This window comes from Lycium ferocissimum, chromosome 1 (genome assembly GCF_029784015.1).
Source record: "Lycium ferocissimum isolate CSIRO_LF1 chromosome 1, AGI_CSIRO_Lferr_CH_V1, whole genome shotgun sequence".
Classification (NCBI taxonomy): Eukaryota; Viridiplantae; Streptophyta; class Magnoliopsida; order Solanales; family Solanaceae; genus Lycium; species Lycium ferocissimum.
This window is the reverse complement of record NC_081342.1, coordinates 73,034,314-73,060,244: the sequence shown is the minus strand read 5'-3', so window position 1 is coordinate 73,060,244 and position 25,931 is coordinate 73,034,314. Positions and strand designations below refer to the sequence as shown.

Sequence of the window (25,931 nt, the reverse complement as noted above, 5' to 3'; positions counted from 1 at the left end):
AACAAATACAAAAATCATCATCTCATGCACCCAATTTCTCCAACAAATTTCAGAAATCTCTTAATTAAGCTTCTGTTCCCACAAATTTACAAAAGAGCTTTTTCCATTTCCCAAGATTGTGCCGACTGTCGACTCCAACTACCATCCATGTACGATCTATACTAGATCTGACCAACCGTCCATCCTACCTTTTCTGGGTAATTTCTCAATGGCATTCCACTTGTAACTCATAAGTAAGTTCATATAGTTTCTAAGCTGCATGCAATTCTGTATAATCGAAGTTTCACGGGTATCAAAATCAATCAAGAAGTCACTGTTTTGACTTGATATAAATAAGAAAACCAAAACACCGCGACAGTAGAAAGAATTATGCTGCTAAGCTAAGTTGTTGGGGAATTCGGTATAAGCGATTTGCTGCTTCCATCGCCTTTCTAGGCTTCAAGATTCCATTTTCTTTTCTAATTCTTTCTTTTAACATGGATTGTAATTTTGCCTGGGTTTACTACTCACTCATCAATGAGTTAACTCAAGGCATGGAATACACTAAGCAGCTCAGAACTTACTTGAGCTCTGTAGCTTTCACTTCTACTTCTGAATCGACACCGGAATTGCTTCTGCAGAAGGTTCTTTCTTCTTATGAGCAATCTCTGTTAATTCTTAAATGGAGTGGCTCAGCACCCCAATCCTTACAGCCTCTACCACCAACAGGTAGTGCTATTGAACCCGCGGTTTCTACCGATCGAAGTCCTACGGTTGATGACAAGAAAAGAAGTTTCAAAGATCAAACGGAGCTCATATATATTTCAAAGAGGAGGTAAGTATATACTGTATTTTACAGGATACTCTTTCCTGTTTGGTTTGTTAAAGAAGAACGACATATTTTTATATTAAACAACTCTTTAACTCTAAGTTTCTCATTTTAGCCTGAGAGGGGTCGTTTGATTGGTCTAGGAAGGAGGTTTAATCTCAGCATAAAATCTAGCATATAATGCAGTGTTTGGTTGCTATTTTTTTTCCTCACAAATAAAACATGTTTAAATTATGCAGGAATCTATATATTATTTATGTGGGATAGGATGTGAAGTAAGTATGTGGATACTAGTAACACAAGGATTATACATTGTAAACTAAATTTCATTATATCATACTAACTAAGCATCCAAAAAGAAATAACTCATGCATTACTAATCTCTGATTTGCAATCTTCACATTACTAATCCCTGCATAACTTGTCTCTGAACCAAATGATCCCTTAATGACATGCTCTTGTAGCCATTTAAATTTCATGACATGTTTTAAACTACAAGTCCTAAGAGTATTTTTGGTATGTGCCAATAGTTCTCCTTCCTTTCTAATAATATGTACAGTTAAACACCGTTACATAAAATGTATCCGGAGAAACTGACCTGATTCTTGATGGATATTGCAGAAAATCATGGCCCACATGGACTGAACAAGTCAAGGTCAGCGTGGAGAACAGATTTGAACGCCCTACTGATGATGGATATTGCTGGAGAAAGTATGGACAGAAGGATTTACCAGAAGCAAAACATCCTAGGTAATAAGTCAATTGCATCACCTTGTATAAAAGTCATAAACTCATAAACATATTAAAAGGAAAACCGAACTTTTCAATCAATCAATCAAATAGGGGTCAATCCTAAATCAGTTGTAGGTTATGCAAATCATTTATATCTATACTGCATGCATTGTTAGGCAAATTTACGGTTCTGTAAACTTATATATACCCTTAAAGCAGAACTTCTAATATTTTCCCAAATATAAATTGAATTAATGCTAATCATGCTTATGTACTTTCAACTTTACATTTCGAACGTTCTCACGTCCTCTTGGCAATCTGTTTTATAGTACTACGTAATAAAGTAAACAACAGTTAACTTTCTGGGAATTTCAGGAAACAGAGTCCTATGAATTGATGTTAAGTTTACATATATTTGCAGAGGTTACTACAGATGTACGTATCGTTACTGGCAAAATTGTTGGGCAATAAAAACAATGCAAAAGTCAAATTATGATCCTCTTGTATTTGAGATCGTATACAAAGGCCGACATACTTGTAAACTAGCTACTAATTCTGCACTACAAGCAGCATCACCAGAGAAAGAAGCTCCTAGTTCTGCACTACAAGCAGCATCACCAGAGAAAGAAGCTCCTAGTTCTGCACTACAAGCAGCATCACCAGAGAAAGAAGCTCCTAATTCTGCACTACAAGCAGCATCACCAGAGAAAGAAGCTCCTAATTCTGCACTACAAGCAGCATCACCAGGAAAGATGCTCCTAATTCTGCATTACAAGCAGCATCACCAGAGAAAGATGCTCCTAATTCTGCACTACAAGCAGCATCACCAGAGAAAGAAGTTCCTAATTCTGCTTGTATGAAAGAAGCTCCTAATTCTGCACTACAAGCAACATCAACAGAGAAAGAAGCCAGCCATCACAGCGTGATAGTAGGTGGATCCTCACAACCTATTGTCTCTCCTACAACCCCTGAATCAAACTACTTCTCAGTCTCTAGCTGCCAGATGAATGGCCTTGAAACAGTTCCCAACTTAAGCCATTCAGAATCATACCCCAGTGATATTGGAATATTTCTCGAATTGCGCCATTCAGACTCGGACCGCACTGATACATTATCCGCCAACACTTCCACAACAAGTTCTTCGATTGGTGGTGAGTTCACTAGACTCGATTTTTCCATTTGGTCAAAACGACATCCCCAGACCCAAGATAATACTCTCCAAAAGGAAGATAAGGACGAATAGTTTGGATCTTATCACCAAGTTACTCAATATCGAGGTTGATGATCCCTCCTTTATGAATTAGTAAAGACCTGATTGCGAAATTTAGCAATAAAACTAGCTGGCTGCAGATTAGAAACTAGCTATGATATTTGTACCAATAGTCTATTGTGTTTCAGGGGCTGAACTTCTGGTCATTTGACATCAAGCTGCTGAGTGAAATTCAAGCATATTCTTGCAAAAGGTTATTGGATATTCAATTATTCATGAACTTATAAAATAACAAAAAAGAATATTCGTGAACTTTATCAAACAACAGACAGCTTGGCTGCACCTGTGTTTGCTTACCATCATAAAAGCCAACCCAAGAATAATTGGGGAAACCCCAAAGTATTAAATCACAAAGCTGCAGGCACTAAGATGTCACATGTCATAGGTTAAGTCCATGGCACGTATTGTATGTTTTTGGCCCAACAGACCTCATGAATTTTTTTGTTCCTTAGGCTAGTCATCATCAGTCATGCATTAGTTCAACTTTAGGTCTCCATTCTTGCTAATCTGATCTTGACATCAAGGTATAAGAACATTGCATGGACAATTTACTCGCTTGGCTATAAACGCATCAGTACTAAGAGGATTGCAAACAAAATGGGAAGTGACTCCCTAACCTGCCTCAAAAGCCTCCAACTTATAATTAAGTGTGGCGCACGAGTCATGGGTGATTCGCTAGATCCAAATTCCCATCTGATAACCCCATTTTTTTCTCATGGAGCCAAATTAATACTCTCCAAAGGAGATTTTTTTTTTTTTTTCAACTTCAAGCCATAATCAAAACCCGGAGCCAGCCTCTCTATCTCTGCGAGGTTGGGGTAAGGTCTGTGTACACCGGCATAATTTTTCTTGCATGTCCAATTGATTTTCTTCCACCTTGCAACATCAAAGGTCTTGGCTATTAGTTGAAAGCAAAGAATTGTTAGAGCTTTTCGGGTTTTCATAATCGTTAGAGATATTTGTCTAAAGTTTGTTACTAATTTTTTTTTTTATCGTAATCGTAATCGTGTACGTTTTTAGATTAATTGTAATTGAATATTTTCAAAGTACAAACAAAATTTACAATAATTATTTTACAATATTATCACCCAAACTAGATATTATTAACCCTATTATACCAATTCACTTAGGCGATTTGTGCCAAACAAAAAATGCATTTACCAAATAGTATAGAATACAAATAAAAAATAAAAGAGCACCAAGTTAAATAATGGAAACGAAATTGCGACTTTATATTTCAATAAGCATAAATGAAGTAGTAGGAAAAGAAAAAACATTATATTAGGGAGAAAAAATACTTAAAGATTCTTGCAGAGGAATGAAAAAACGTTTAGGGCCAAAAGGATTACATTAAAATTAGTAGATTAGTACTGAAACATTGTTAGTTTTTGCTCTGGTCACAAGTTAGAAACAAAGATTAAGGTATCTTTGTTTTCTAACAAAAAATGTATCCAAAAGTAGCTCATTTTGAATGCAAGGCTTTGGCATAATCATTTAGGAATATTAATTATTTACTTAATATTTAGGACTTCAAGTTCAACTAAATTTTATACATTAAATCCTTCCTTATTTGAACTATGTAATACAAATATTTGTAAAAATATTGTTATTGTTTTTGAGAATATACAAGACACATTATTTTGTATAGGGTCAAATTTTGATAATTTACCACTTATGTAAGACTTTTTTTTCTCTATAAATAATTACACATGAATATCATATTATTTTGTAAAATCCATATTTGTAAATGTATTTAGAGTGTGTGTTATGTGTATCTTTATTTTGAAAGAACTTATGTCTGGGGAAAATAGTTGCCGAATTAATTTTTACTAAAGTAGAAATAACCAAATATGGATGCCACAATAACCAAATTAAACATTGATTCAACATTTAACCAATCCCACCAAATTCCCAACATATCAGGTGCCTCGCGGACCATGTCGAACTTTAAGTTGGTCGGCATCGACAAAATAGAACAGGTTAATTCCCCCACCCCCCACCCCAAAAGACAATGGTTCAACACATAGGTGCAATTTTTTTTCTTTCAATTAGCACATATGGGATGCGGTGTCTTTGGGTCATGTAACCGTTTGACACAAGGTCTTAATGGGCTTAAATACGTCACAAATATTGAAGTCTGTCTAGGTAAGCATGCGCTAATATGTTAGGATTTGTCTTTGCTTTATCCTAGTCAAATGACTTGGGACTCGAGCAGACTACTCGAGGTGAACCGTTGTCAGCTGTTGGACGACTGCGAACCAACTCCACCTTCAATGTGTTCCAAGGAAATAGTATTTGGCTTTTTAGTGAAGGTCGACCGTGAACCCGCGCGTCGCCTTTGAAACCATGCAGTTTTTTGCCAGTTTGGCGGAATTTATGATATGCATGCAATGACAGTTATATGTACAAGAAAGTAAAAAATTACAATAAAAATCACATTGTATTGAAACCCTTATGGTTAGAACCTATTTGAAAAATCCCCAATGAAGTCGCCTTTTGTTACGGTTCAATTTTACGCGAGGCATAAAAGCTACTTCGAAGTGGTGGACTCTTTTGAATTTTTATATTGTTTAGAGTCGCCACCTAATTTATAAGGGAAATTAGGAAACCGATTTAAAGGGTTTATTCAAACAAGAAAAAAATCCTTTAAAACTAGAGGTAGGGGTAAGGGTTCTGGTGATTCCTCCGGGAAGGCGTTAAGACACCCCGACATTAAGAATCGTAGAATATGATTGACCTTCGAACTTCAATGTGTGATTTTGTAATTATTTGCTTATATTGGTTTAAATTCTTGTATGTCTTGTCATGTCATAAAAGATTTTGGCAAAAATTCATTAATTTGATGATAGAGAGAGTTAGAATCCCCTTTGAAAAATGTATATAAGGTCCGAAAGTCACTTCATCTTCGGACCAAAATCTACCCAAGATTTCTCTTGAGTAGATTTCAACATAAACTTGATCGATGTCTTTTATCCTTGGAAGTTTTTATGGAAAGCTTTGAGTATATCCCTTTTGTAAAAATGCCATGGTGTTTATACAAGTATATATAAAATGTCTCTTTCTAATTTACAAGTTATTTACCCATTCCGATTGCTTTGAAGGTCGACCACACTCTATTTTAAACCGTCCATGCTCTATTTTAAACCTTTCCTCAAACTAAAGTCCAAATGTATTTCCCTTTGTTTGTTTAACTTAAGATAGGTTTGACCCAAAAATATTTTGAAAATCTTTAAGTTACTTTGAGCAGTTTGAAGTCCATTTCCACAATGCTTGTGGTTCTAAAATCAAGTTAAAACCTTTGTAAACCTTTAAGTGAAAGAAGTAAGGTTGCAAATTTCGTCTCAAAGTTGTCCGAACTGTTTCCAGTTTTCCAGATTTTCGAAAATTCCAGTTTAAAAAAAAGTATTAACTTTCTTTGAAGAACAATACATACTTGACTGTTTCAGTTTTTGGTTTTTGTAAAAGGGAAAAATTGTAAAGTCATTTATTTGTTCCAATTCTTGAAGATGTAATCATTTATCTTTTGCTGGGCCTCAATTTTGAAATAGTAATGGGTTCCTATTCATTCTAAATGATACACGCATCGTTTGCCTATTTGACTTAGTCGTAATCAATAGGGTTTCAGTATTTTACAAGCATTCATTACAAGCATGTATATCATATACCCAAAAAAATAAGGTGGAAAGGAAGGCTGGTGAGCCTACCAAGCCCACTAGTTAATCATTTTCACTAATAGTTGGGCCTTTAAGCTTTTGGACTCGATAAAAGAAAAAAGTTGTTGGGCCTTTGGATGATACAATCTCGGCCCAAGTGGCCCATGGCAGTGTATTCCGTGCAAGGCAAGGGAGAGGGGAAAAAGAGAACGTGGTTAGAGAACATCTAATTAAACTTAGTAATTAGTTTAATATGAACTTAGATAACTTAAACACAATCACACACATATATATGTATTGAGTATATCTTATCACACTACACTGAATGACATAATGGAAACCCAGTAGACATTAAGCAGAGATTGGCATTTTTTTGTGTGGATTGCTCTTCAAAAGCGCTAGTATTTAATTTTTTCCCCTCAAATTTGGAATTTTTAATTTTTTCCCTTATAAAAATTCATGCTCGAACCCCCCAAAAAAAAAAAAAAAAAATAAAAATAAATCGCAAGGCAGAAGTTTATATTCGCTAGGCAGAGTTTCCTACAAACTATGCCTTATCAAGTAGAATTTTCTAAGGCATAGTTTGCCTACAAAACTCTACCTTTTGCCTAAAAACTGCCTTTTGATTTTTTTTTTTTTTAATTTTTGTGGTTCGAACCCGGAATCTCTAGCAAAAAAAACTTTATTTTGAAAAAAACTTAAAGACCACCCCGAAATAAGGGCATTCCTGCAAATTGCCCGAGAATGGGTCAAAATATTTAAAGGGACAACAGTAGCAACATGTCCAATATTGCACGTAAAGGAAGAAAGCTAAACAGGCCTGATAGGTACAAACAGAATTAGACAGCCCAAGTTGAATGCCAAAGTTTTATAAAAGCATTTTTTTAGATTGCCCTTCTACAAAATGCTTTAAACCATACGTCGCGAAATATGGGCATTCGTTGGAAAGGTGAGCGAATAGGCAATCTCGAACCCCGTGCATAAAATAAAAAAATAATTTCGCAAGCAGGCGGGAGAGTGTATGCGAATCCGCATACAATTTTAAGGAAAAACTTTAAATATTCAAAAAGCCCCATACAACAGAATTTTTCCTAAGACATAGTTTAGTTATGCCAATATTGCATTTTAGTTAAGGCATGTAAAAATTATGCCCCATAAAAAACTTTCCTACAGGCATAGACTTTGCTTATAAGGCAAAGTTTAACAGGCCTGATGGGCATACTTTTAGGATACTTTTAGTTAAGGCATAACTAAAAGTTTACCTTGAAAAGTAAAAAAAAAATTAAAATATATATATATATATACCTCAAGGGGCAGTTAAACATAACTAAAAGTTGCCGAGGGGGCATAGCAAAATTTAAACTTGCCTTATAAAGGCAAACTTTTAGTTTATTGCCTTAAGGAAAACTTAGTAGCAACATGTCATGTTTTTGCACACTTTTAAAGGATTACTAAAAGTTTACATGAAAAGTTATATATATATATATATATATATATATATATATATATATATATATATAAAAAAAGGCTCGAGGGGCATAGCGAAATTTAAACTCGCTTTTTGCAAATTTTTAAAATTTTTAGACGAGTGGGGTTCGAACCCGAAACCTAGTTGTTAAAATGACTACAAATGAGGGCAAAATTTAAATAAATGGGGGGAACATGCCCAATCCAATTAAGGTACAGTGTCAATTCACCAAAATTATCATGATAATTTTTTCGTTGGGCATAAATTTATATTTTCGCATCATAATATTTCACAAATATGCCTACGCCCTTAAAATACTTATGTCCCATTAGACATAAGTTCGATTTGGACGGCCAAAAACTAAAGACCATCACATTTGGTGACTTTGAAGGACAAACGAGAAAACGACATAAATAGTCCCTTAACTATGAGGTAGGTTCAAATAGTCCTTTAACTATGTTCTTACCAGTTTTGGTCCTTTAAGTTTACAAGTTAACAAAAATGGTCCCTTAACTATGAAAGTAGGTTAAAAATAGTCCCTTAAGTATGCACTTAACAGTTTTGGTACTTTAAGTTCGCCAAAAGTTAACGCTTTTAATCTCCGACAAAATATTCATCGAATTCTGTTTGTAAGATTTGATGAGAACTATGAAAAAAAAAAGGGAAATTAGTGAAAACTCATTTAGAGATACACATTACTAAAGAAAAGGCCAAATACCCCGAAACAAAACCAACGGGCGTCCATTGTTTATAGGGAAAAATCGAGAAGAAACCAACACACTTGATAATGTCAGCAAATAGTGTCTTGAAACATTAAAATCGACAGACTGTAGTGGTTAAAATCTAGGGAGTCTATCGGCTAAGTAAAATACATCAGACTTTAGAAAAAGTAGAAAATGCAAAAATTGTCACTACTAAAAACAAGGAAAAAAACGGTGGACAAAAACCAACGGATAAAATCGAGGGACATTATCAAAAAGCCAATGATTTTTTTTTTTTAACTTTTAATTTGTTTACGAAAACCGACAGACGTACGTCGGTTATTTCAGGCAAAAATGCACGGTTTTTTTTTTTTTTTTTAAAAATTCACTACATTGGAAGTATTTATTTTTTATACCGAGTTTTCAATAAAAATCGAGTCTAGTGTATCTTATCTAGCTGATGAAGTCCCTTGGTTTTAACTGACAAAGTCTGTCGATTTTTCTGTTCCGAGGCGCTATTTTCTGACATTATCAAGTCTGTTGGTTTTTCCTCGATTTTGCACTATAATCGACGGATGTCGGTCAATTTTGTCCTGAGGTATTTGACCCTTTTTAGTAGTGCGTACCTCTCAATGTGAGTTGTAGCTAATTTTTTTCCATAATTCCCATCAAATCTAACAAATAAAGCTACATGAATATTTTGCCTGAGACTAAAGTGTTAAAACTTTTGGGGAACTTAAAGGGCCAAAACTGCTATGCCCCAAGGTCGGTCATCCGAATGTTGATAGGAATCGGATTTTGGATTTGGGGCATAGCAAAAACTAATATAAATACGGTTTATGCCCCACCTTTAGAAGCAGATTCACAAGCAAATTTGAGGTTTCTATCTTTCTTTTTTGATGACTTAGAGCCCGTTTGGATTACAAACTAGCTTATAAGTTATTTTTAATTTATTTAGGTGTTTGATAAAAATAGAAAATAACTTAAATTTTAAAAAGGGGCATAGCAAAAGCTAATATAAAACGGTTTATGCCCCTTTTTTTTTTTTTGGAAAAGTTATTTTCACAAGCAATAATTTGAGGTTTTTATCTTATATTTTTTTATTAATGAATACTAGCTTATTTCTAAAAATTCTTAAAGTACTTTTATCTTTATTTTTTATTTATAAAATAACTTTCAACACTTAAAAATATTTTAAGATTTCAGCTAATCCAATCAGGCTCTTAGTTATTGTTTTCTCTTTCAAGAACTTATCCTTTCGTATGTATGCATGTGTATCAGAATTGATTTTAAGCATTCAGTATATGGTTTTGGATTTGGATGTATTTTAATTTGATCTCCAAATCATCTTAATTGGTGTTTGGACGTATTGAAAATTGAAACTTTTAACTTGAAAAAGGTTGAAGTTTTGTGCATTAAAATGATTTTTCACTTGAAAAAGTAGTTTTGGAAAACTCAAATGTTGGAAATAATAATTCAAAATTATAGGAAACCAAAATTGATTAGGATTTGATATTTTAATCCATGTCTAGTTAGAATTTATAGTCAAATTAATATAGGAATAGGTTTTTCTGTTTTGAATTAAAGTAGGTTTTATAGTATTATAAATAGAATGCATCTAGTTATTTTCATAACAAGTGAAAACAAGAGAGAATAAGAGATATTGTAGAGATTTATAGAGTCTATTAATAAAATATTTGCCTTCACAAAATCTTCAAAAAAAGATTGACCTTTTTTTTTTTTTTTTTTTTTAGAGCTAAGAAATTACTCATAGAAAGTATTTAATTGCAGATCAAGAATAATGAGTAGTAACTGTGAGCTTGATGAGAACCAGATGAAATAATATTTTACATCTTGAGCTACTTGCCACTTTCATCTTTGTTCAGTTTCAGATGTGTTTGCAAGCTTTGGTATACCCTTTTTCTTCACCCTGATCTTGCCAAACTTCATTTTGAAAATCGCCGTTGGTGTTGGGGTTTGGATGATGTGGACGTTTATAAGGAGATGGAAAATTGTGGAGGCTCCATTTATTCCAGGATTACTGAGAGTAGTGACTGTTTATTTCTGGAGCAGGAGGAAAAAACTCGGGCTTCTACTTCTTCTCCTTTGAGATACCGCGTATACAGCCCTATATTGCACCAAAGTGTTGCTATCCCGAATCCACAATATCCTAGTTTGTGCAATGCCTTGGAGTTTGTTCCATCTAATGAAGCTGGAGCGGTCAAGTTGGTTTCTGTTCATGAAGATGATGAAAGTCAATATTCGCTCAGTTATGAAATCCTCGCTCTTGGGATCGGGAGTGATGGAAGTACTTATCGTTGGCGACCCGTTAAGGTACCAACCCCTAACTTAAAAAGTGAACGAGATGCCCGAAAGAGAGAGAGATTTCAGGTTTTCTTTAGAATAGGGGATGCTTATTGCATTTGGTATGTTAAAACGGATGATGATATTGCTATAGAAGTTGATGTTCTGGATATGGTTAGTGAGACCTACATTGGTCATACTACTTGCCCTAGAGGTGGTTTCTTCTCAAAGTTGAGCAACACTAGTCTCTTGGATTGGAATGGCCGGCTCTCATTCGCTGAACTAGTAAAAGACGAGCTCCATGTCTTGGTATTAGACGATTACAAAAAGTTGAAATGGGCTGAAACAAAGTGGATCATCAAGCTGACATTCTTGAAACCTGATCATAAGGAGCTAATAACATTCTCTACTTTTCCTGATAATTCTATGCTCTTCTTTGAGAGGCAGGACAAGAGATCTTTCTGCCAGTATGACACAAATATTGAAAAGTTAAAAACAACTATGATGCTACACTGCATCGATTCTGTTGAACAGGTTGCAGGGCTGGCCAAGGAGGCAATGTTCGACAGGAAAAAAGCCTAGGAATTAATGGGTGGGGTTGTTAGACTAAGGAAACTTTTATTTCGAGATCTTTGCTTAAGTGTTAAAGTCTATATTACAGTTTTCCTTGCTTCCTTCAAACCTTTTGTATGATGTTTATCTATGATAATCGTGATTGATTATGTAATCTATACTTAAATGGCTGATGTCTTAGTATTGTAATGATCAGACATAGTGCTGTATCTCTGCTTATCCATTTGTTTTTTTTGCACTTGTAGTTAGATACTTGGGATTTGAAAAAAAAAATTATACAATCCAACATAACATATTTCACCTACATAGCCATAGTTTTAGTTTACACAGTGTATAAGAGGTGTTTAATTATCCTTTATGATCAGCCAATTTTCTTGCCATAACCCGATATGACAATTGCTAGGTGTCTGAATAGGTTTTGGATTTTGTAAACCTTATTGGTTTTGGATTTGGCTTCCTAATTGATATTGGTTTGGGATAGCCAAAAAGGTATTATCCGCGGGCGAAGCTGCTTCTTCCTCGTCGGCAACTATGGCATGGACGCTAAAGCTTTTAGGAAGAACTTGACTAGAAGTGCTAGTTACTGTCGAAACTCTTGTTGAACTCATATTCGCGAGTATACAAGTAAGTACTTCGTCAATATCATAGCTCAATTCCTTCAGAAGTAAAAAATCGATGAGATTATGTTAGTAAATATTCTTGCATTTATTGCTACACTCTAATTCTCTTTCTCCTTCATTGTTCACTACAACTGTCTTTCTCCTTTGCTGCTTCTAAATGTCAGGTGGCTTTGGGTAGTTTTTCCTCTCTTTCTTCACTCTTTAAGTGCTAAAGTTTGTATGTTTTCTGTCAATGCTTTGTCATGGTGCTTTATGGCGTGGCTCTTCTTTTTATTTTGTTTATTGGTGTTCTTCGGCTGATATATACAAGTTAAGAAAACATAGGTTATAGAGTTCTTCTCCTTTTGTTATTTCCCTGTTTTCCTCTCGTCCAAGTTTGTCTAATGTTACTTCTTTGCATTCTTGAAGTGTTACACATAAATATTTTCTTTTAGCTAAAATTTGAGATTTTTATCTGAGGTTTGAAATTGGGGGGTTTTAGAGCAGAATCCGTCTCTTACTTTTACAGATGGACCAAACAATTGAAAATTTAGGGGTTTTTTGGAAGTTCAAGTGGACTACATGGCCAAGGACGACAAAGAAACCGCTGCATGTGATCTATGAGTAGCTCATATTGAGAGGTAAAGAATGAAATCCTTGCCCCCAAGAAATCTATAAGATTTTTTTTTTGCACTTACCTAATTTTTCATATTGGTCATGTTATTTTGTTGATTGTGATTCCAATGTTTGCTGATTTTAATTACTCCCTCTGTCCCAATTTATATGACTCACTTTCCTTTTTAGTCGGTCCCAAAAAGAATGACACATTTTTTTATTTGACAACAATTTAACTTTAAACTTTACCTTTTACGCAAAATGAGATGATCTATAACCATACAAATATTTTTGGCTTATTTTGAACTATAAGATTCAAAAGTTTTCTTTTATTTCTTAAAGTGCGTACATCATATAAGTTGGCTTCCAATTCTCACTTTCTCTTTCACTGCTTCGAGTGTCATATCTCTCTCGGTAAGTCTCTAAACTTTCTTATGCGCTTCCTTCCTTCTTAACTCTTTCAGTGTTGAATCTCTCTGATTTTCCTATTGGTTGTCTATGATGTTCTTCTTCAGCCAGATAAGTTGAAAAAGAGTAGGTTGGATCTTCTTGCTGAAATTTTAGGCCTTTCCTCTGTGGTGATAATCACTATAATAAGTTTAGGAATTTCCTGAAGGTTGGGAGGGTGTGCTGAGTAGTTTATTTTTCAAAGGATATTTTCTTAGAGTGAAAATTTGATAAATTCAGCACGCTTAACTTTTCTTTCTTTCTATCTTATTTACGCACTAAAACAACTGGGAGGTACATTGTATATGTGCTTGGCCGTGTGAATGTAGTGTAGTGCGTCTGAATAATTAAACACCAATGGTTAATCATAAGAAGTAAAAGAATCTTGTGAATCCCGAAACAAAAAAAACACTATTTATGAATTAGTATTTTGTCCAAATTTTTTTTTTTACTTTTTAAGGAGAAAAGAAAGTTATAATTCACTATTCAAACCGAATAAATCGAAACCGAAATGAGATAAAACCAAATTAAACATACCAAATTTAATTAAGTACGATACGATATACTTAACATTTATAAAATTAAAATACCAGAAAATATCAAACCAATTAAAAACTATACCATACCGGCTCACGAACTCCCTTAACTATTCCCTTTTTGTGTTGGAAACTTTGGAGTGATGAGTTTACCCACCCAAGTCTTTAAATCTGATGAATTTGACTTGTAAAGATGAGCTTTAAATTTTGAATATGTTAAAATTTTAATAAACTTTAACAAATATAATTATATTATGCTTTAAAAATATTGGGATTCAATGAACCCGATACCTAAAAGTTGCATATGTCCCTCCCTGCCCTTAAATGACAAAAAGTTCCAAGAAGCTTCTTGCAACATCTAGATGTCATGTTGATTTTTCAACCTGTCTTTATTTGGCTTAACATTTTCATTCTAGATTGATTACTATGTATAGAGAGAGAGAGACAAAATTATATCTCCACCACTAGTATAGGTAGGAATTATATAAAAGGCACTGTATATATTTGATTGTTGAACATCTAGAAGCACAATCTTTCCAAGAAGGAAAAAGAAAAAAAAATATATAAAGCAGGCGTATTGCAGGTCTTGTTCTTCTGTACTTTGACAAAATCAACTACTTATCATACAGATGTACCTCTAACCACATTATAACTTACATGACACCAAAAAGAAAAACTAGTACTGAAGAACATACGTATGTGATATGTCGCAAAAAAAGAAAAAGAAAAATCAATCGCTAAATCTATTTAGCGACGACAGATTAGGGCCGCGACTTATAAATAAAACATGTTACATACATGCTATTTAGTGACAAGTTAGCGATAAATTTTGTAGTTGATTCCTGTTTTATTTTTTAGTCACATGATTGTGAAAATAATTTTTGTAACACTGATAGTGCATAGACACAGGAAAAAGCACCAGCCAGGCCTCTCGTTGTTTTGACTAAAGCATGAGTTTATTAAATTTTATGCACTGACAATTTAACATATATATATTTATACAAATCATTTATAAGATAATTACAAATAAATACTTATAATAAGACTTAACTGATAACCTGATAAAAAGATTACTAATCTTACTAAATTTAAACTCAAAGTCTTACTAATATGATAGAGATAGTAAAAGAACAGTACACATAATGACTCAAATGGCCCAATAATCACCTACATTTGTGCAATTTAGTGCAAGCAGCACTTATCTCATCTCTCCAAAAGAATGTAAGGCAAGTATTTACTAGTAGCAGGTATTTACATCAAATTAATTTAACTTATCATTGTTAATCAAAAAATTTAATGAAATAAAAGTACGTACTACTAGTGGACCGTTAAAATTTATATGAAAATTCATAATATGCCTCTATTAATTTGATATAAATATCTAGTGCGGATAAATATATACCAAAGAAATTAGCATGCGGAATGAAATGTTTGAACTTGGAAGAATCAAAGTTTTGTTTTGTCTGCTCAAGAATTTACAACTCACTTAATCTTTGACTTAAAATTATTAGAAAAAGAAGAGCTATATTTTCTAATAATTTAATCATTAACGTCAGAATATATAGCCAAATGAGAGAGAGAGAAAAGAAAAGAAGAATTGGAGATTTGAATAGGTCAGCCTTTGGATTATTAAACTAAAAAATACTTATCTCTTATATTCATTGATTTAGTATAAATATTGAATGCGAGTAAGTTTTCACCATAAATCTCTGGTGGTCGATGTTTTTCATGTGCTTTAAGACTGGTTGGTATACTACGTTTAGTTCATTAAATATTTAAAAAACTATGTTAGATAGCAAAAGAACAGTGCATGGGATGACACATATTTTGGTCAGCAATAACCTAATATTTGTCATTTAACCAATAGAAAGAAAGGACGCGGAATTAGAGGTTTGAAGGAACTAACTTAAAATATAAAAAATAACTTCGGAATGTGTTGAAGATGGATAAAATTCGTTAGTCCTTGATTATTATTATTATTATTATTATTTTTAGTGTGAGCAGTAGCGAAGCTTAAAATTTCAACAAGGAAAATTAAAAAAATTCGAACTTGTCATCTCAAGTGTTTTAGTTTTATAGTTTTTATTTTTATTTTTATAGTATAATATTTCAGCGATGGAGATTTAGCTTAACCATCTTTCGTAGTTGTGGCTTTACTACTGGTCTCAAGTTTGAGCTCAGAAAATAAAGAAAGTACTGATAGAAAATGTCTCTCTGAATGAGCCATATATGATGCGAATAAAGAAAGTTAATGCATATGTGACCCCCTAAATTTGTCCCTTTTTTCATTTTGGCACTTCAACTATGTGTTGTTCCTATTGAATTCCTGAACTCTTCCTCAAGTGTGTTTATCAAACCCCCTAAATCTGATTTTTATTAGAAGCAGAAATTAAATTGGGAAAATGAAGGTGGTGTAATATTTTAGACATGTGGTAAGCTATTCTTTAGGTCATGGATGTATCGATTTCTGCTGGTTCTGCTCTACCACCAGCTTAATTAAGAGCTACTATTTTGTCCCCTCTCAATTGCTCCTAATCTTAGCTAAAAAAATGGCATAATTAAATTGTAACACCCCGTATCTTAAAATAAAGGTTGTATCGTTAGGGTTTTAGAGGAAATTTGAAGGTTTGAACGTTTTCCGAAAGTGGCTGAGGGGCCTACTTCGGGTAACCATAACACCTTGGTTCGTTGGGAATTTGGAAAAGGTTCCTAATGAAATTTGTAGTACATAGAAATACCTTTCCATGCATATAAGGATCAGGCCAATCGGAGTCCGGATCAAGGAGATATGATCATCTCAAAATGTCTAATAGAGGGGTGCTCAGATTCGATAGAATCGGCTAAGTTTTCGCTAGGTTTTCCTTCCAGCCCGATTCAGTGAAAATCTATTAAGAATTTGAGAAAACTTAAAACATGAAAGTTGTATCCCTTTGAAATAGCTTTCCAACGGTATATTATGGAGCCCGAACGGTGCTCTGTGCTAGGAGTGATTACCATTTCTTGAATGCTGTTGACTGAGTGTAAAAGTGATAGGGGAGCTCGCCGAGCTCGCTCCAAAGAGAGGCAAGGGCTCGCCTTGGACCGCGCTCAGCGAGGTAGGGGTCGAAAAGTGGGAAAAATTCAAGAAAATCGTCTAAGTATAAAATGGACAAGGGAGATCACCAAGCTCGCCCCAAAGCGAGGCATGGGCAGGCCATAGACGGCGCTCGGCGAGCATGGGGGTCCAAAATGCCCCATGCTATAAATTCAATACTTAACTCGAAATTTCAGTTATTAGATATTACAACTTCGTTCTAAAGCCTAATGGCCGTAGTTTTCCTCTCTCCTCTTCCTCCCACGTCAAGGTAAGATCGCCTAACGATTCCTAAGTAATTCCAACAATTATTCATGATTAGTAACATGATTCTTCAACCAAAACATAGGATTTCCAAGGTAAATCCTTCCCAAGTGATTCAAAGCTAGAGTTTTGGTGTTCTACGTTAAAAAAGCAGTTTAGTTCGTTGGATGGAGCGATTACAGGTATGTGAGGCTAACTATCAACGTTAGGGAATGTTCATGATTCTCCCTACGCCTCATTCTTCATACTTATCAGTAAATTGACTCGAGAATACGGCTTTTTAGCCCTAGTTTCTTGAATAGTTGTAGAACTGTTATCTTCTAGTCTTATAGTTTCAGAATTCGTTCATGGAGATTAATTTGAATATCATGTACTACGTAATCAATATAGACTTGTGAATTGTATCTCATGAGTCTCAGTATGAATACTTAGAATTATTATGAACAGTTACCAGTTTCATCTTCAAAATCAGTAATCAGTATCATGTTATCAGTTATATCTCAGTCTCAGTGCTTGTTATTGAATACCTGTATTAGGGCATCAGGCCCACAGATATGGACCTAAGGTCACAGATTATGTATACATATACTTAGGCATCGTACCAATTTTGCATGCATATTATTATTATTATTATTAAACCTAAGGTCACGGAACGGTAAGCGAGGTTATTCGTTATTCGGGACGGGGGTATCCATATCCCTTTCTGTCTCGGTCCGATTATCAGCATTTCGATTCCCGTTTCGGTTCGACTTATTATTTCATTCGGTTGCTTCACATACCGGTACAATTCCAATGTACCGACGTCCCGTGCTCGGGGCACTCGCATCTCGGGATGCGGTCGATAAAGGGTGCGACGCGGCCGCTAGAGACTCTCGATTCGGCTAGTCGGTGGTGAGCCTCGGTTCTCGAGGCCCTATCTTTATCTTTATATTCGGTCGGTTAGCGAACGGTATTTCAGTATTAAGGTATGCTGGGGGCCTTGTCCCGGTAGTCAGTCAGTATTTCTTTATTCAGTATAGGCGTCATAGATTACAGTCAGTCAGATATTTCAGTATTTTGTTAGATTATTGAGTTAGCCCTTTTGGATACCACTTATTCAACATTGCAGGCTTTTAGTATTTCTTTCGCACAGATATATATTTGAGTTAGTTATTCTCACTCGATTAGCATATGTTTATCATACTTAGATATCAGTATACCACATGTTGATCCAGCCAGCCAGTTGGTTCGCTCGGTCAGATGCAAACAGGCACCAAGTGTCGTGTTACGCCCAGGCCATGGTTCGGGGCATGACATAAATTAGAATATATATTAGCATGTTGCTACATTGAAGATGGAATACTATGTAAGTCGGATTGTGTTTGATAGACATACTTAAAGGACGAGTTCAGGGGTTCAATTGAAACAACACTTAGTTGAAATGCCAAAATAAAAAAAAAATAGACAAGTTTAGGGGCCGCATATGCATTAAGCCATAATTATATAATTTTAATAATGGAAAGAAAACTCTCTCAATCTTTAGTGTTACTTGGCCAAATGAGAGAGAGAGAGAGAGCCTATTTGGATATTGGAGGTCTGAAACTCTGAATTGGTCCGCAAACAGACTTTTATCTGTTTCTAGATTTTCAGTATTACACAAAGAGTGACTCGTGGGAATGTGGTAAGAGAGATTAGAGAATATATATTTGGAATATAAGAATTCTTTTATTATTTAAAATTAGCTTAAATATAGCTTAAATCTCAAAGTTAAACTCAAAGTCTTACTAATATGATAGAGAGAGTAAAAGAACAGTACACGTAATGACTCAATTGGCCCAATAATCACCTACCTTTGTACAATTTAGTGCAAGCAGCACTTATCTCATCTCTCCAAAAGAACGTAAGGCAAGTATTTACTCAGCAGCAGGTATTTACATCAAATTAATTTAATTTATCGTTGTTTATCAAAGAATTTAATGAAATAAAAGTACGTACTAGTTAACTGTTAAAATTTATATGCAAATTCATAATATGCCTTTATTAATTTAATATAAATATCTAGTGCGGATAAATATATACCAAAGAAATTAGGACGTGGAATGAAATGTTTGAACTTGGAAGAATCAAAGTTTTGTTTTGACTGCTCAAAAGACAACTCACACTTAATCTTTGACTTAAAATGATTATCGGAAAAGAAAGAGCTATATTTTTTAATAACTTAATCATTAACGTCTGAATATATAGCCAAACCAGAGAGAGAGAGAGAAAAGAAAAGAAGAATTTGGAGATTTGAATTGGTCAGCCTTTGGACTTTGATTTTGTGTTTCTAGATTCACAGTGTTACGCGAGGAATGCAACGTATTAATGTCGTAAAAAGAAATTTGAGTTATGTTGGATATTACTTATTATAGTACGCTGTTCACATGGACTAACTCGACCTGACTAACAATATATATATATATATATAGCAAACTATGCCCGTGCGATGCACGAGACCCAACATAATTAATTTGGTTACTCACTTTAGTTAGTCTTTATGGTTTGCATATTTTGCAAAGGATATCGCGATTCTCCTTAGTGAGTCTCCATATTTTGTTTTTTTCCCTCTTATCCCCCCCCCCCCCCCCCCCCCCCCCCTTAATTTCTCAATTATTGTTAAAATTTATCTTATTTTGGTTATGTCCGCCTCTTTTTATATTTAGTAAGTTGACAATTCAAATATCCTACTTGTCAAGTTTATAATCACAAGATTCAAAGGATTTTTTATTATATTATACACATTTTTAATTTAGAACCACAAGATTCAAAAGTCTATCTTTATTTCTTAAACTCTGTGTCTAGTCAAACTTAGACACTTAAATTGAGACAGAGGGAGTATATGCCAAATGAAAGGACAACTGAGACACTGCGTTAGATCTAATTAACAAGGAAATTTGTAGAATAAACTCACCAAAATTAATAGCAAAACTCTAATTTAAATAGGAAAAATTAAAAGAAAATTTCAAATTCAGAGTACCAACTATATGAACCACCAAGCAGCCTAGAGAAAAATCATATCGAGCAAGTGAAGACCCGAGAAGTAGAATAAAGGCGGAGAGACCACCGGAATAGTGAAGAAGAAAGAAATTACTCAGTTCAGTTAGTCTTTATGGTTTGTATATTTTGCAAAGGATACCGCGATTCTCCTTAATGAGTCTCTATATTTTGTTTCTTTTCCTCTTATTTTCCCCCTTAATTTCTCAATTGTTGTTAAAATTTATCTTATTTTGATTATGTCCGCCTCTTTTTTTATTTAGTAAGTTGACAATTCAAATATCTTACATGTCAAGTTTATAATCACAAGATTCAAATGATACTTTATTACATTATACACGCGGGGACTTAAAAACTAAACACACAAGAGGTAGAATTAGTGTTAAACTTCTGAAACGTACACATGTTAGTCTCTGCTTGGAGTACAATTTCATGTGCTTTCTATAATAGAATAATGAAATGAAGTGTAGAAGTAAAGAAATATGATAACGTAAAAGTAAAATACACACATGTACAGAGAATAGGTGGCAAACCAAGTACCCCCTGTGTCCCAAAAAAATTTATCTTAGTTTAACTTGGCAGAAGGTTTAAGAAATAAAGGAAGACTTTTGAAATGTGTAGTCTAAAACAAAGCTTAGATATTTGTGTGGCTGTAAATTATCTCATAAATTTAAATTGTTTCTAATTATAAAAAGGTGCCAATCTTTTTGGGACATACTAAAAAGGAAAGGAAAACAATCTTTTTGGGATGGAGGAAATAGTAGTACTTGTTAAATGAAGTGAACCCACGACTGGAAAAAAAAGGAAAGAAACCAAGTACAATTGAAATAAGTCCAAGTTTAGTGTACAACTCAAACAACTTTTTGTACAATTTGTTGTTGCTGTGTTCGTCCCTCTTGGACACTTACATATATATTAGAAAAGAAAAATATTTAGCAAGAACGGGAAAAGTCAAAAGTGAACAAGTAAAAGTGCACGGAAGAAATAAATGTGTCGGAGAATTAAAATTGAAATGCATACGTGTATACATGAGAAGAGAATAAATATTCAGTACTATGACATATGTCCACATGGGATAAAAAAATAATTGATTAAAGTGTACAATTTATATAGCTTTTGGAACAAGCATTCATTGCGTGTACAAGTTATAAAGCTTTTGGTACGAACATTTACAGCTGTGTTAGTCCCTCTTGAAGACTTATATATAATAGAAAAATGTTGACAACCTCGTAATTTGTATTTATTACTCCTACATATGTTTAAGTGGCAAAAATAGATGAGAGTGAAGGTATTAATTTAATATGATAAAATATTTATTTACACATGCGTACCGTTCACACCAAATTATGTAGTAATGTCATGGTTAAGTGATAACAGTGTATGTGAAGATATGCATCATGTATAATATAATCTGGTTGATATATATTAGCTGTGGTTAATTTTTACCCCCTAATTAATTGAATCATGGGGAAATATTTATCCTCATATGGTATTTATATCAAACCAAGCAATTTATTCATAACAGTAGTTAATAATTAAACTAAAAAGTACTCACCTCTTATATTCATTGATTTAGTATAGATATTGATACACGAGTAAGCTTTCACCATAAATCTTTGGTGGTCGATGTTTTTCATGTGCTTTAAGACTTTGGTTGGTATACTGTCTTTAGTCATTAAATATTTGAAAAACTATGTTAGAGAGCAAAAGAACAGTGCATGGAATGACGCATATTTTGGTCGGCAATGACCTAATATTTGTCATTTAACCAATAGAAAGAATGGACACGGAATTAGAGGTTTGAAGGAACTCTAACTTAAAATATAAAAAATAACTTAGGAATGTGTTAAAGATGGATAAAATTCGTTAGTCCTTGATTATTTTTTTTTTGGTATGACCAGTAGCGAAGCTTAAAATTTCAATTAAAAAAAAAATCGAACTTGTAATCTCAAGTGTTTTAGCTGCATTTTCCAATATATAGTTTTTTTTTATAGTACAATATTTCAGCGATGGAAATTCAGCTTAACCATCTTTCTTAGTTGCTTCTGGTCTCAAGTTCGAGCTCAGAAAATAAAAAAAAGTACTGATAGAAAATGTTTCTCTCTGAATGACCCTATATGATGCGAATCCAAATTGGTCATGTGAGTGGTACCAGATACTAAATAATTATATAATAAAGGAAAGAAAACTCTCTCAATCATTAGTGTTACTATGGCCAAATGAGAGAGAGAGCCTATCTGGATATTGGAGGTCTGAATTGGTCAGCAAACAGACTTTTCTCTGTTTCTAGATTTTCAGTATTCCACAAAGGGTGACTCGTGGGGATGTGGTAAGAGAGATTAGAGAATATATATTTGGAATATCAGATTTCTTTTATTATTTAAAATTTAATAGTGAAAAATTTTACTCCCTCCATTTCAATTTATTTGTCTTACTTTTCTTTTTTAATCAATTTTTAAAAAATGACTCTTTCCTTTTTTTGATAACTCTTTAATTCCAATTTTTCACGTGACATGTTTAAGACTACAAAGATTAAAGGACATTTTGATACATGTTACATATCTTTATTCTAAGATCACAAGATTGAAGTCTTGTTTATTTTCTTAAATGTGTGTCAAGTCAAAGTCAAATGAAACAAATAAATTGAAACAATGGGGATAATACAAATAAGTTAAACTTTTTTTTATTATTTTTTTTAATTTTTTTATATATAGACCTCATATTCTTCTTTTATTTTTTGGTTTTCCATTTGATTTTCGGTATTCAGAAGCCCGACTAAATTCAGATTCGCTTTTGAAAGTCCCACACTAAGAGGTAAAGTACTCATAGTAAAGACGACTTCATACTCAACCTAATCCGAAAAGCATATACGGTTAAGGTGGCGAGACTACTTGTGTATGGCTGTGGAGATTTGAAGATGGGTGAGACTATTGAAGTTTTGAATTGGTCAGCACTGAACATTTGGACTTTCTTATTTTGACCAAAGACGAGTCCACATAGAATAACTCGTTTTCATCAGTCAACTTTCCAAATCCACTCCCTTTTTTTCCACATGCCTTTTTTGTTTACTTCTCATTTTCACTATAAATCAACACCTTTTAAATTCAAATGTTTCCATCAGCTTTTGCTTCAACACATATCTCCTACAACAAAAACAAAAAAAACCTCTTATAAGTCCCATCATTTCATGCATCCAACTTCTCCATCAAATTTCACAAATCATCAAGTTTCTAAATCCCACAAAGAAGACGATTGTCTTCTTCCATATCCCAAGATTTTGCTCGTTTTTCAGGGTAATTTGCTCGTTGATGACATTCCATGCGTAAGTAGGTTCACATAATTTCAAGGGTATTACATACCGTTTTGAGTTGATTAAAGCAAGAAACTCAAACAGTCACGTCAACAGAAAGAGTTAAGCTACTAAGCTAAGCTGCTGTTGTGGAGCGTCTTTCTAGGCTTTAGAATAGCTCCCCCTTTTCTTTTCAAAATGGATTGTGCGTTCAACTGGGAATACAAGACACTCATCAATGAGCTGACTCAAGGGATTGAACATACAAAGCAGCTTAGAGAACACTTCCACTCTGCAGCTTCAACTTATGAAAATCAAGAATTGCTTCTTCAGAAGATTTTTCTTCTTATGAGCAATCTCTGATGATTCTCAAATACAGTGGCTCACCAGTCCAATCCCCGCTGGCTCTTCCACCATCATCTGGTGTAATCGAGTCTTCGGTATCGGTTGATGGAAGTCCCTAGGAGTGATCACAAGAAAAGGAGTTTCCAAGATCATCAGAGCTCATTGATATTTCAAAGAAAAAGGTACATCAAATTCCGTTTTAAAAAATGATACTTTTCTATGTTTAGAAACTCTTGAACTTCAAAATTCTCGTTTTACCTAATAACATGTTTTTAACTTTTTGTAACCATGGAAATGTCAATCACATGTTTAAGAATATAAGTTCTAAGGGATCTTTTGATATATGCCAAAAGTTTTTCTTTTTTTCTTAAAATCCTGTCCAATACTAAGTGACTGCTCTAGAAAATGAAACGAAGAAAGTTTTTGTAGTTGACTTTCATAGGTCAACTAACCTGGTTCTTAATGGATATTGCAGAAAATCACAGCCCACATGGACTGAACAAGTCAAAGTCAGCGCGGAGACCGGATTTGAAGGTCCGACTGATGATGGATATAGCTGGAGAAAGTATGGACAGAAGGATATTCTTGGAGCTAAATATCCTAGGTAATAAGTCAATTTCATTTCCCTGCAAAAAAGTCATAAAACTCATAAAAAGGAAAACCAAACTATACTACAACATAATTAAGAAAATAGAAACTGACAAAAATGGTCGCTTAAGTTTGAGGTTAGGTTCAAATAGTCCTTAAGTATGCGGTTTTAACTGTTCAGTGCATAGATAAGGGACAATTTTGAACCTACCCTCAAACTTAACAGACCATTTTTATCATTTTAAGAAAACAACAGTATACTTCTCTAGGAATTTTAGGAAACAGAGTCCTATGTTCTGATACCAAGTTTACATATATTTTGCAGAAGCTACTACAGATGCACATATCGTCACACGCAAAATTGTTGGGCAACAAAACAAGTGCAGAGGTCAGATGATGATCCTACTGTATTTGAAATCACATACAGAGGCACCCATAATTGTCATCAAGCTACTTATTCCGCACTACAATCAACATCGCCAGCAGAGACAATAGAATACAGCAAACAAGCCAATTACCAAACAGGGCAATGTTCAAATCAAGTGCTAATGAACTTGAAAGCAAACCTGAGAGTCGATACTGATGACGTGGACACCAACGAGACAGCGTGTCCTTTCTCTTTTCCTTCAACATTCTCTGGTTTGACAGTTGGCGGCTATTCACCATCTTTTGTCTCTCCTACAACCCCGGAATCAAACTACTATGGTTTTGGGATGGTTCATAACTTGCACCACTCAGAATCAGACCTCACTGATATATTTTCAGCCAATACTTCCACAACAAGTTCTCCAATTGTGGGCGAGCTTCCACTCGACCATTTCGAGCTAGATCCAAACTTCCCCTTCAATAATCCCAATCTTTTCTCATGAACCCAAGCTAAGACTCTTGAAAAGGACAATAAAGATGAGTAGTTCAGATATTATCACCAAGTTACTTTATTGAGGTTGATAATCCCTCCTTTACAAATTCGTATAGATATAGATATGATTGTAAAAATTTACAACAAACTAGTCTCAGATTAGAAACTAGCTATTGTATTTGTATCAATAGTCTACTGTGTTTCAAGGTCATTCGACATCAAGTTGCTGAGTGAAATTCAAGCATATTTTTGCAAAAGACTATTGAACATTCATGAATTTTATCAAACTACAGACACGTAGGCCGGGTTCACCTTTGCTTACTATCATGGTAGACTGAGAATAACGGGAAACCAAAAGCATCAATAGCATGTTTGATCAAGCTTCCAAAATCTACTTATTTTGGAAAGTGCTTTTGTCAAAAGTGCTTTTCGGATAAGTACTTTTGGAGAGTAGCGGCCTATGTTTGGCTAATCAATTTGAAAAGCATTTTTGTCAATATTAGAGTAGTACTTTCTGCTTGGCCAATGTTCTAAAGGTGCTTTTGGGCAAAAACTACTTTTTTAGCTTCTGAAAAACCTCAAAAGCACTTATTTTTTCTCTAAGTTCGGCTAAATACCCTAACTTAAAATAAGCACTTTTTGAAGGAAAAAACAAGCACTTTTGACTTCCTTAAGCTTGGCCAAACGTTATAAATCTAACAATTGTAGGCACCGAGATGCCACAAGCCATTCGGCTGTTGCAAACAGACAGAACACTTACATTGTTTATCATTCAAATGGGAAACAAAAGGCAAA

The 25,931-nt window shown here is 34.1% G+C and overlaps 2 protein-coding genes across 2 annotated transcripts; both read left to right on the top strand.

Moving 5' to 3' along the window:
* The first annotated feature begins 476 nt into the window (after nucleotides 1–476).
* LOC132067596 (probable WRKY transcription factor 53) lies at nucleotides 477–2,400 on the top strand. The gene is made up of 3 exons (XM_059460871.1): nucleotides 477–814; nucleotides 1,430–1,558; nucleotides 1,962–2,400. The coding sequence occupies exons 1-3, from the start codon at nucleotides 477–479 to the stop codon at nucleotides 2,398–2,400; spliced, it is 906 nt and encodes a 301-aa protein (XP_059316854.1).
* Nucleotides 2,401–23,159: 20,759 nt separating this feature from the next.
* Nucleotides 23,160–25,393, top strand: LOC132060066 (probable WRKY transcription factor 53). Its single transcript, XM_059452933.1, is given in 5 exon segments — nucleotides 23,160–23,681; nucleotides 23,684–23,802; nucleotides 23,804–23,871; nucleotides 24,165–24,293; nucleotides 24,603–25,393. Coding segments are annotated over 5 exon segments (999 nt in total). The 5' UTR covers nucleotides 23,160–23,542; the 3' UTR covers nucleotides 25,147–25,393.
* The last annotated feature ends 538 nt before the right edge of the window (nucleotides 25,394–25,931 follow it).

Coding starts and splice junctions, on each gene's coding strand:
- LOC132067596 (XM_059460871.1), top strand. CDS start 477: ATGGATTGTAATTTTGCCTGGGTTTACTACTCACTCATCAATGAGTTA. Junction 815..1,429: donor ATATATATTTCAAAGAGGAG/GTAAGTATATAC, acceptor TGGATATTGCAG/AAAATCATGGCCCACATGGA. Junction 1,559..1,961: donor CCAGAAGCAAAACATCCTAG/GTAATAAGTCAA, acceptor ATATATTTGCAG/AGGTTACTACAGATGTACGT.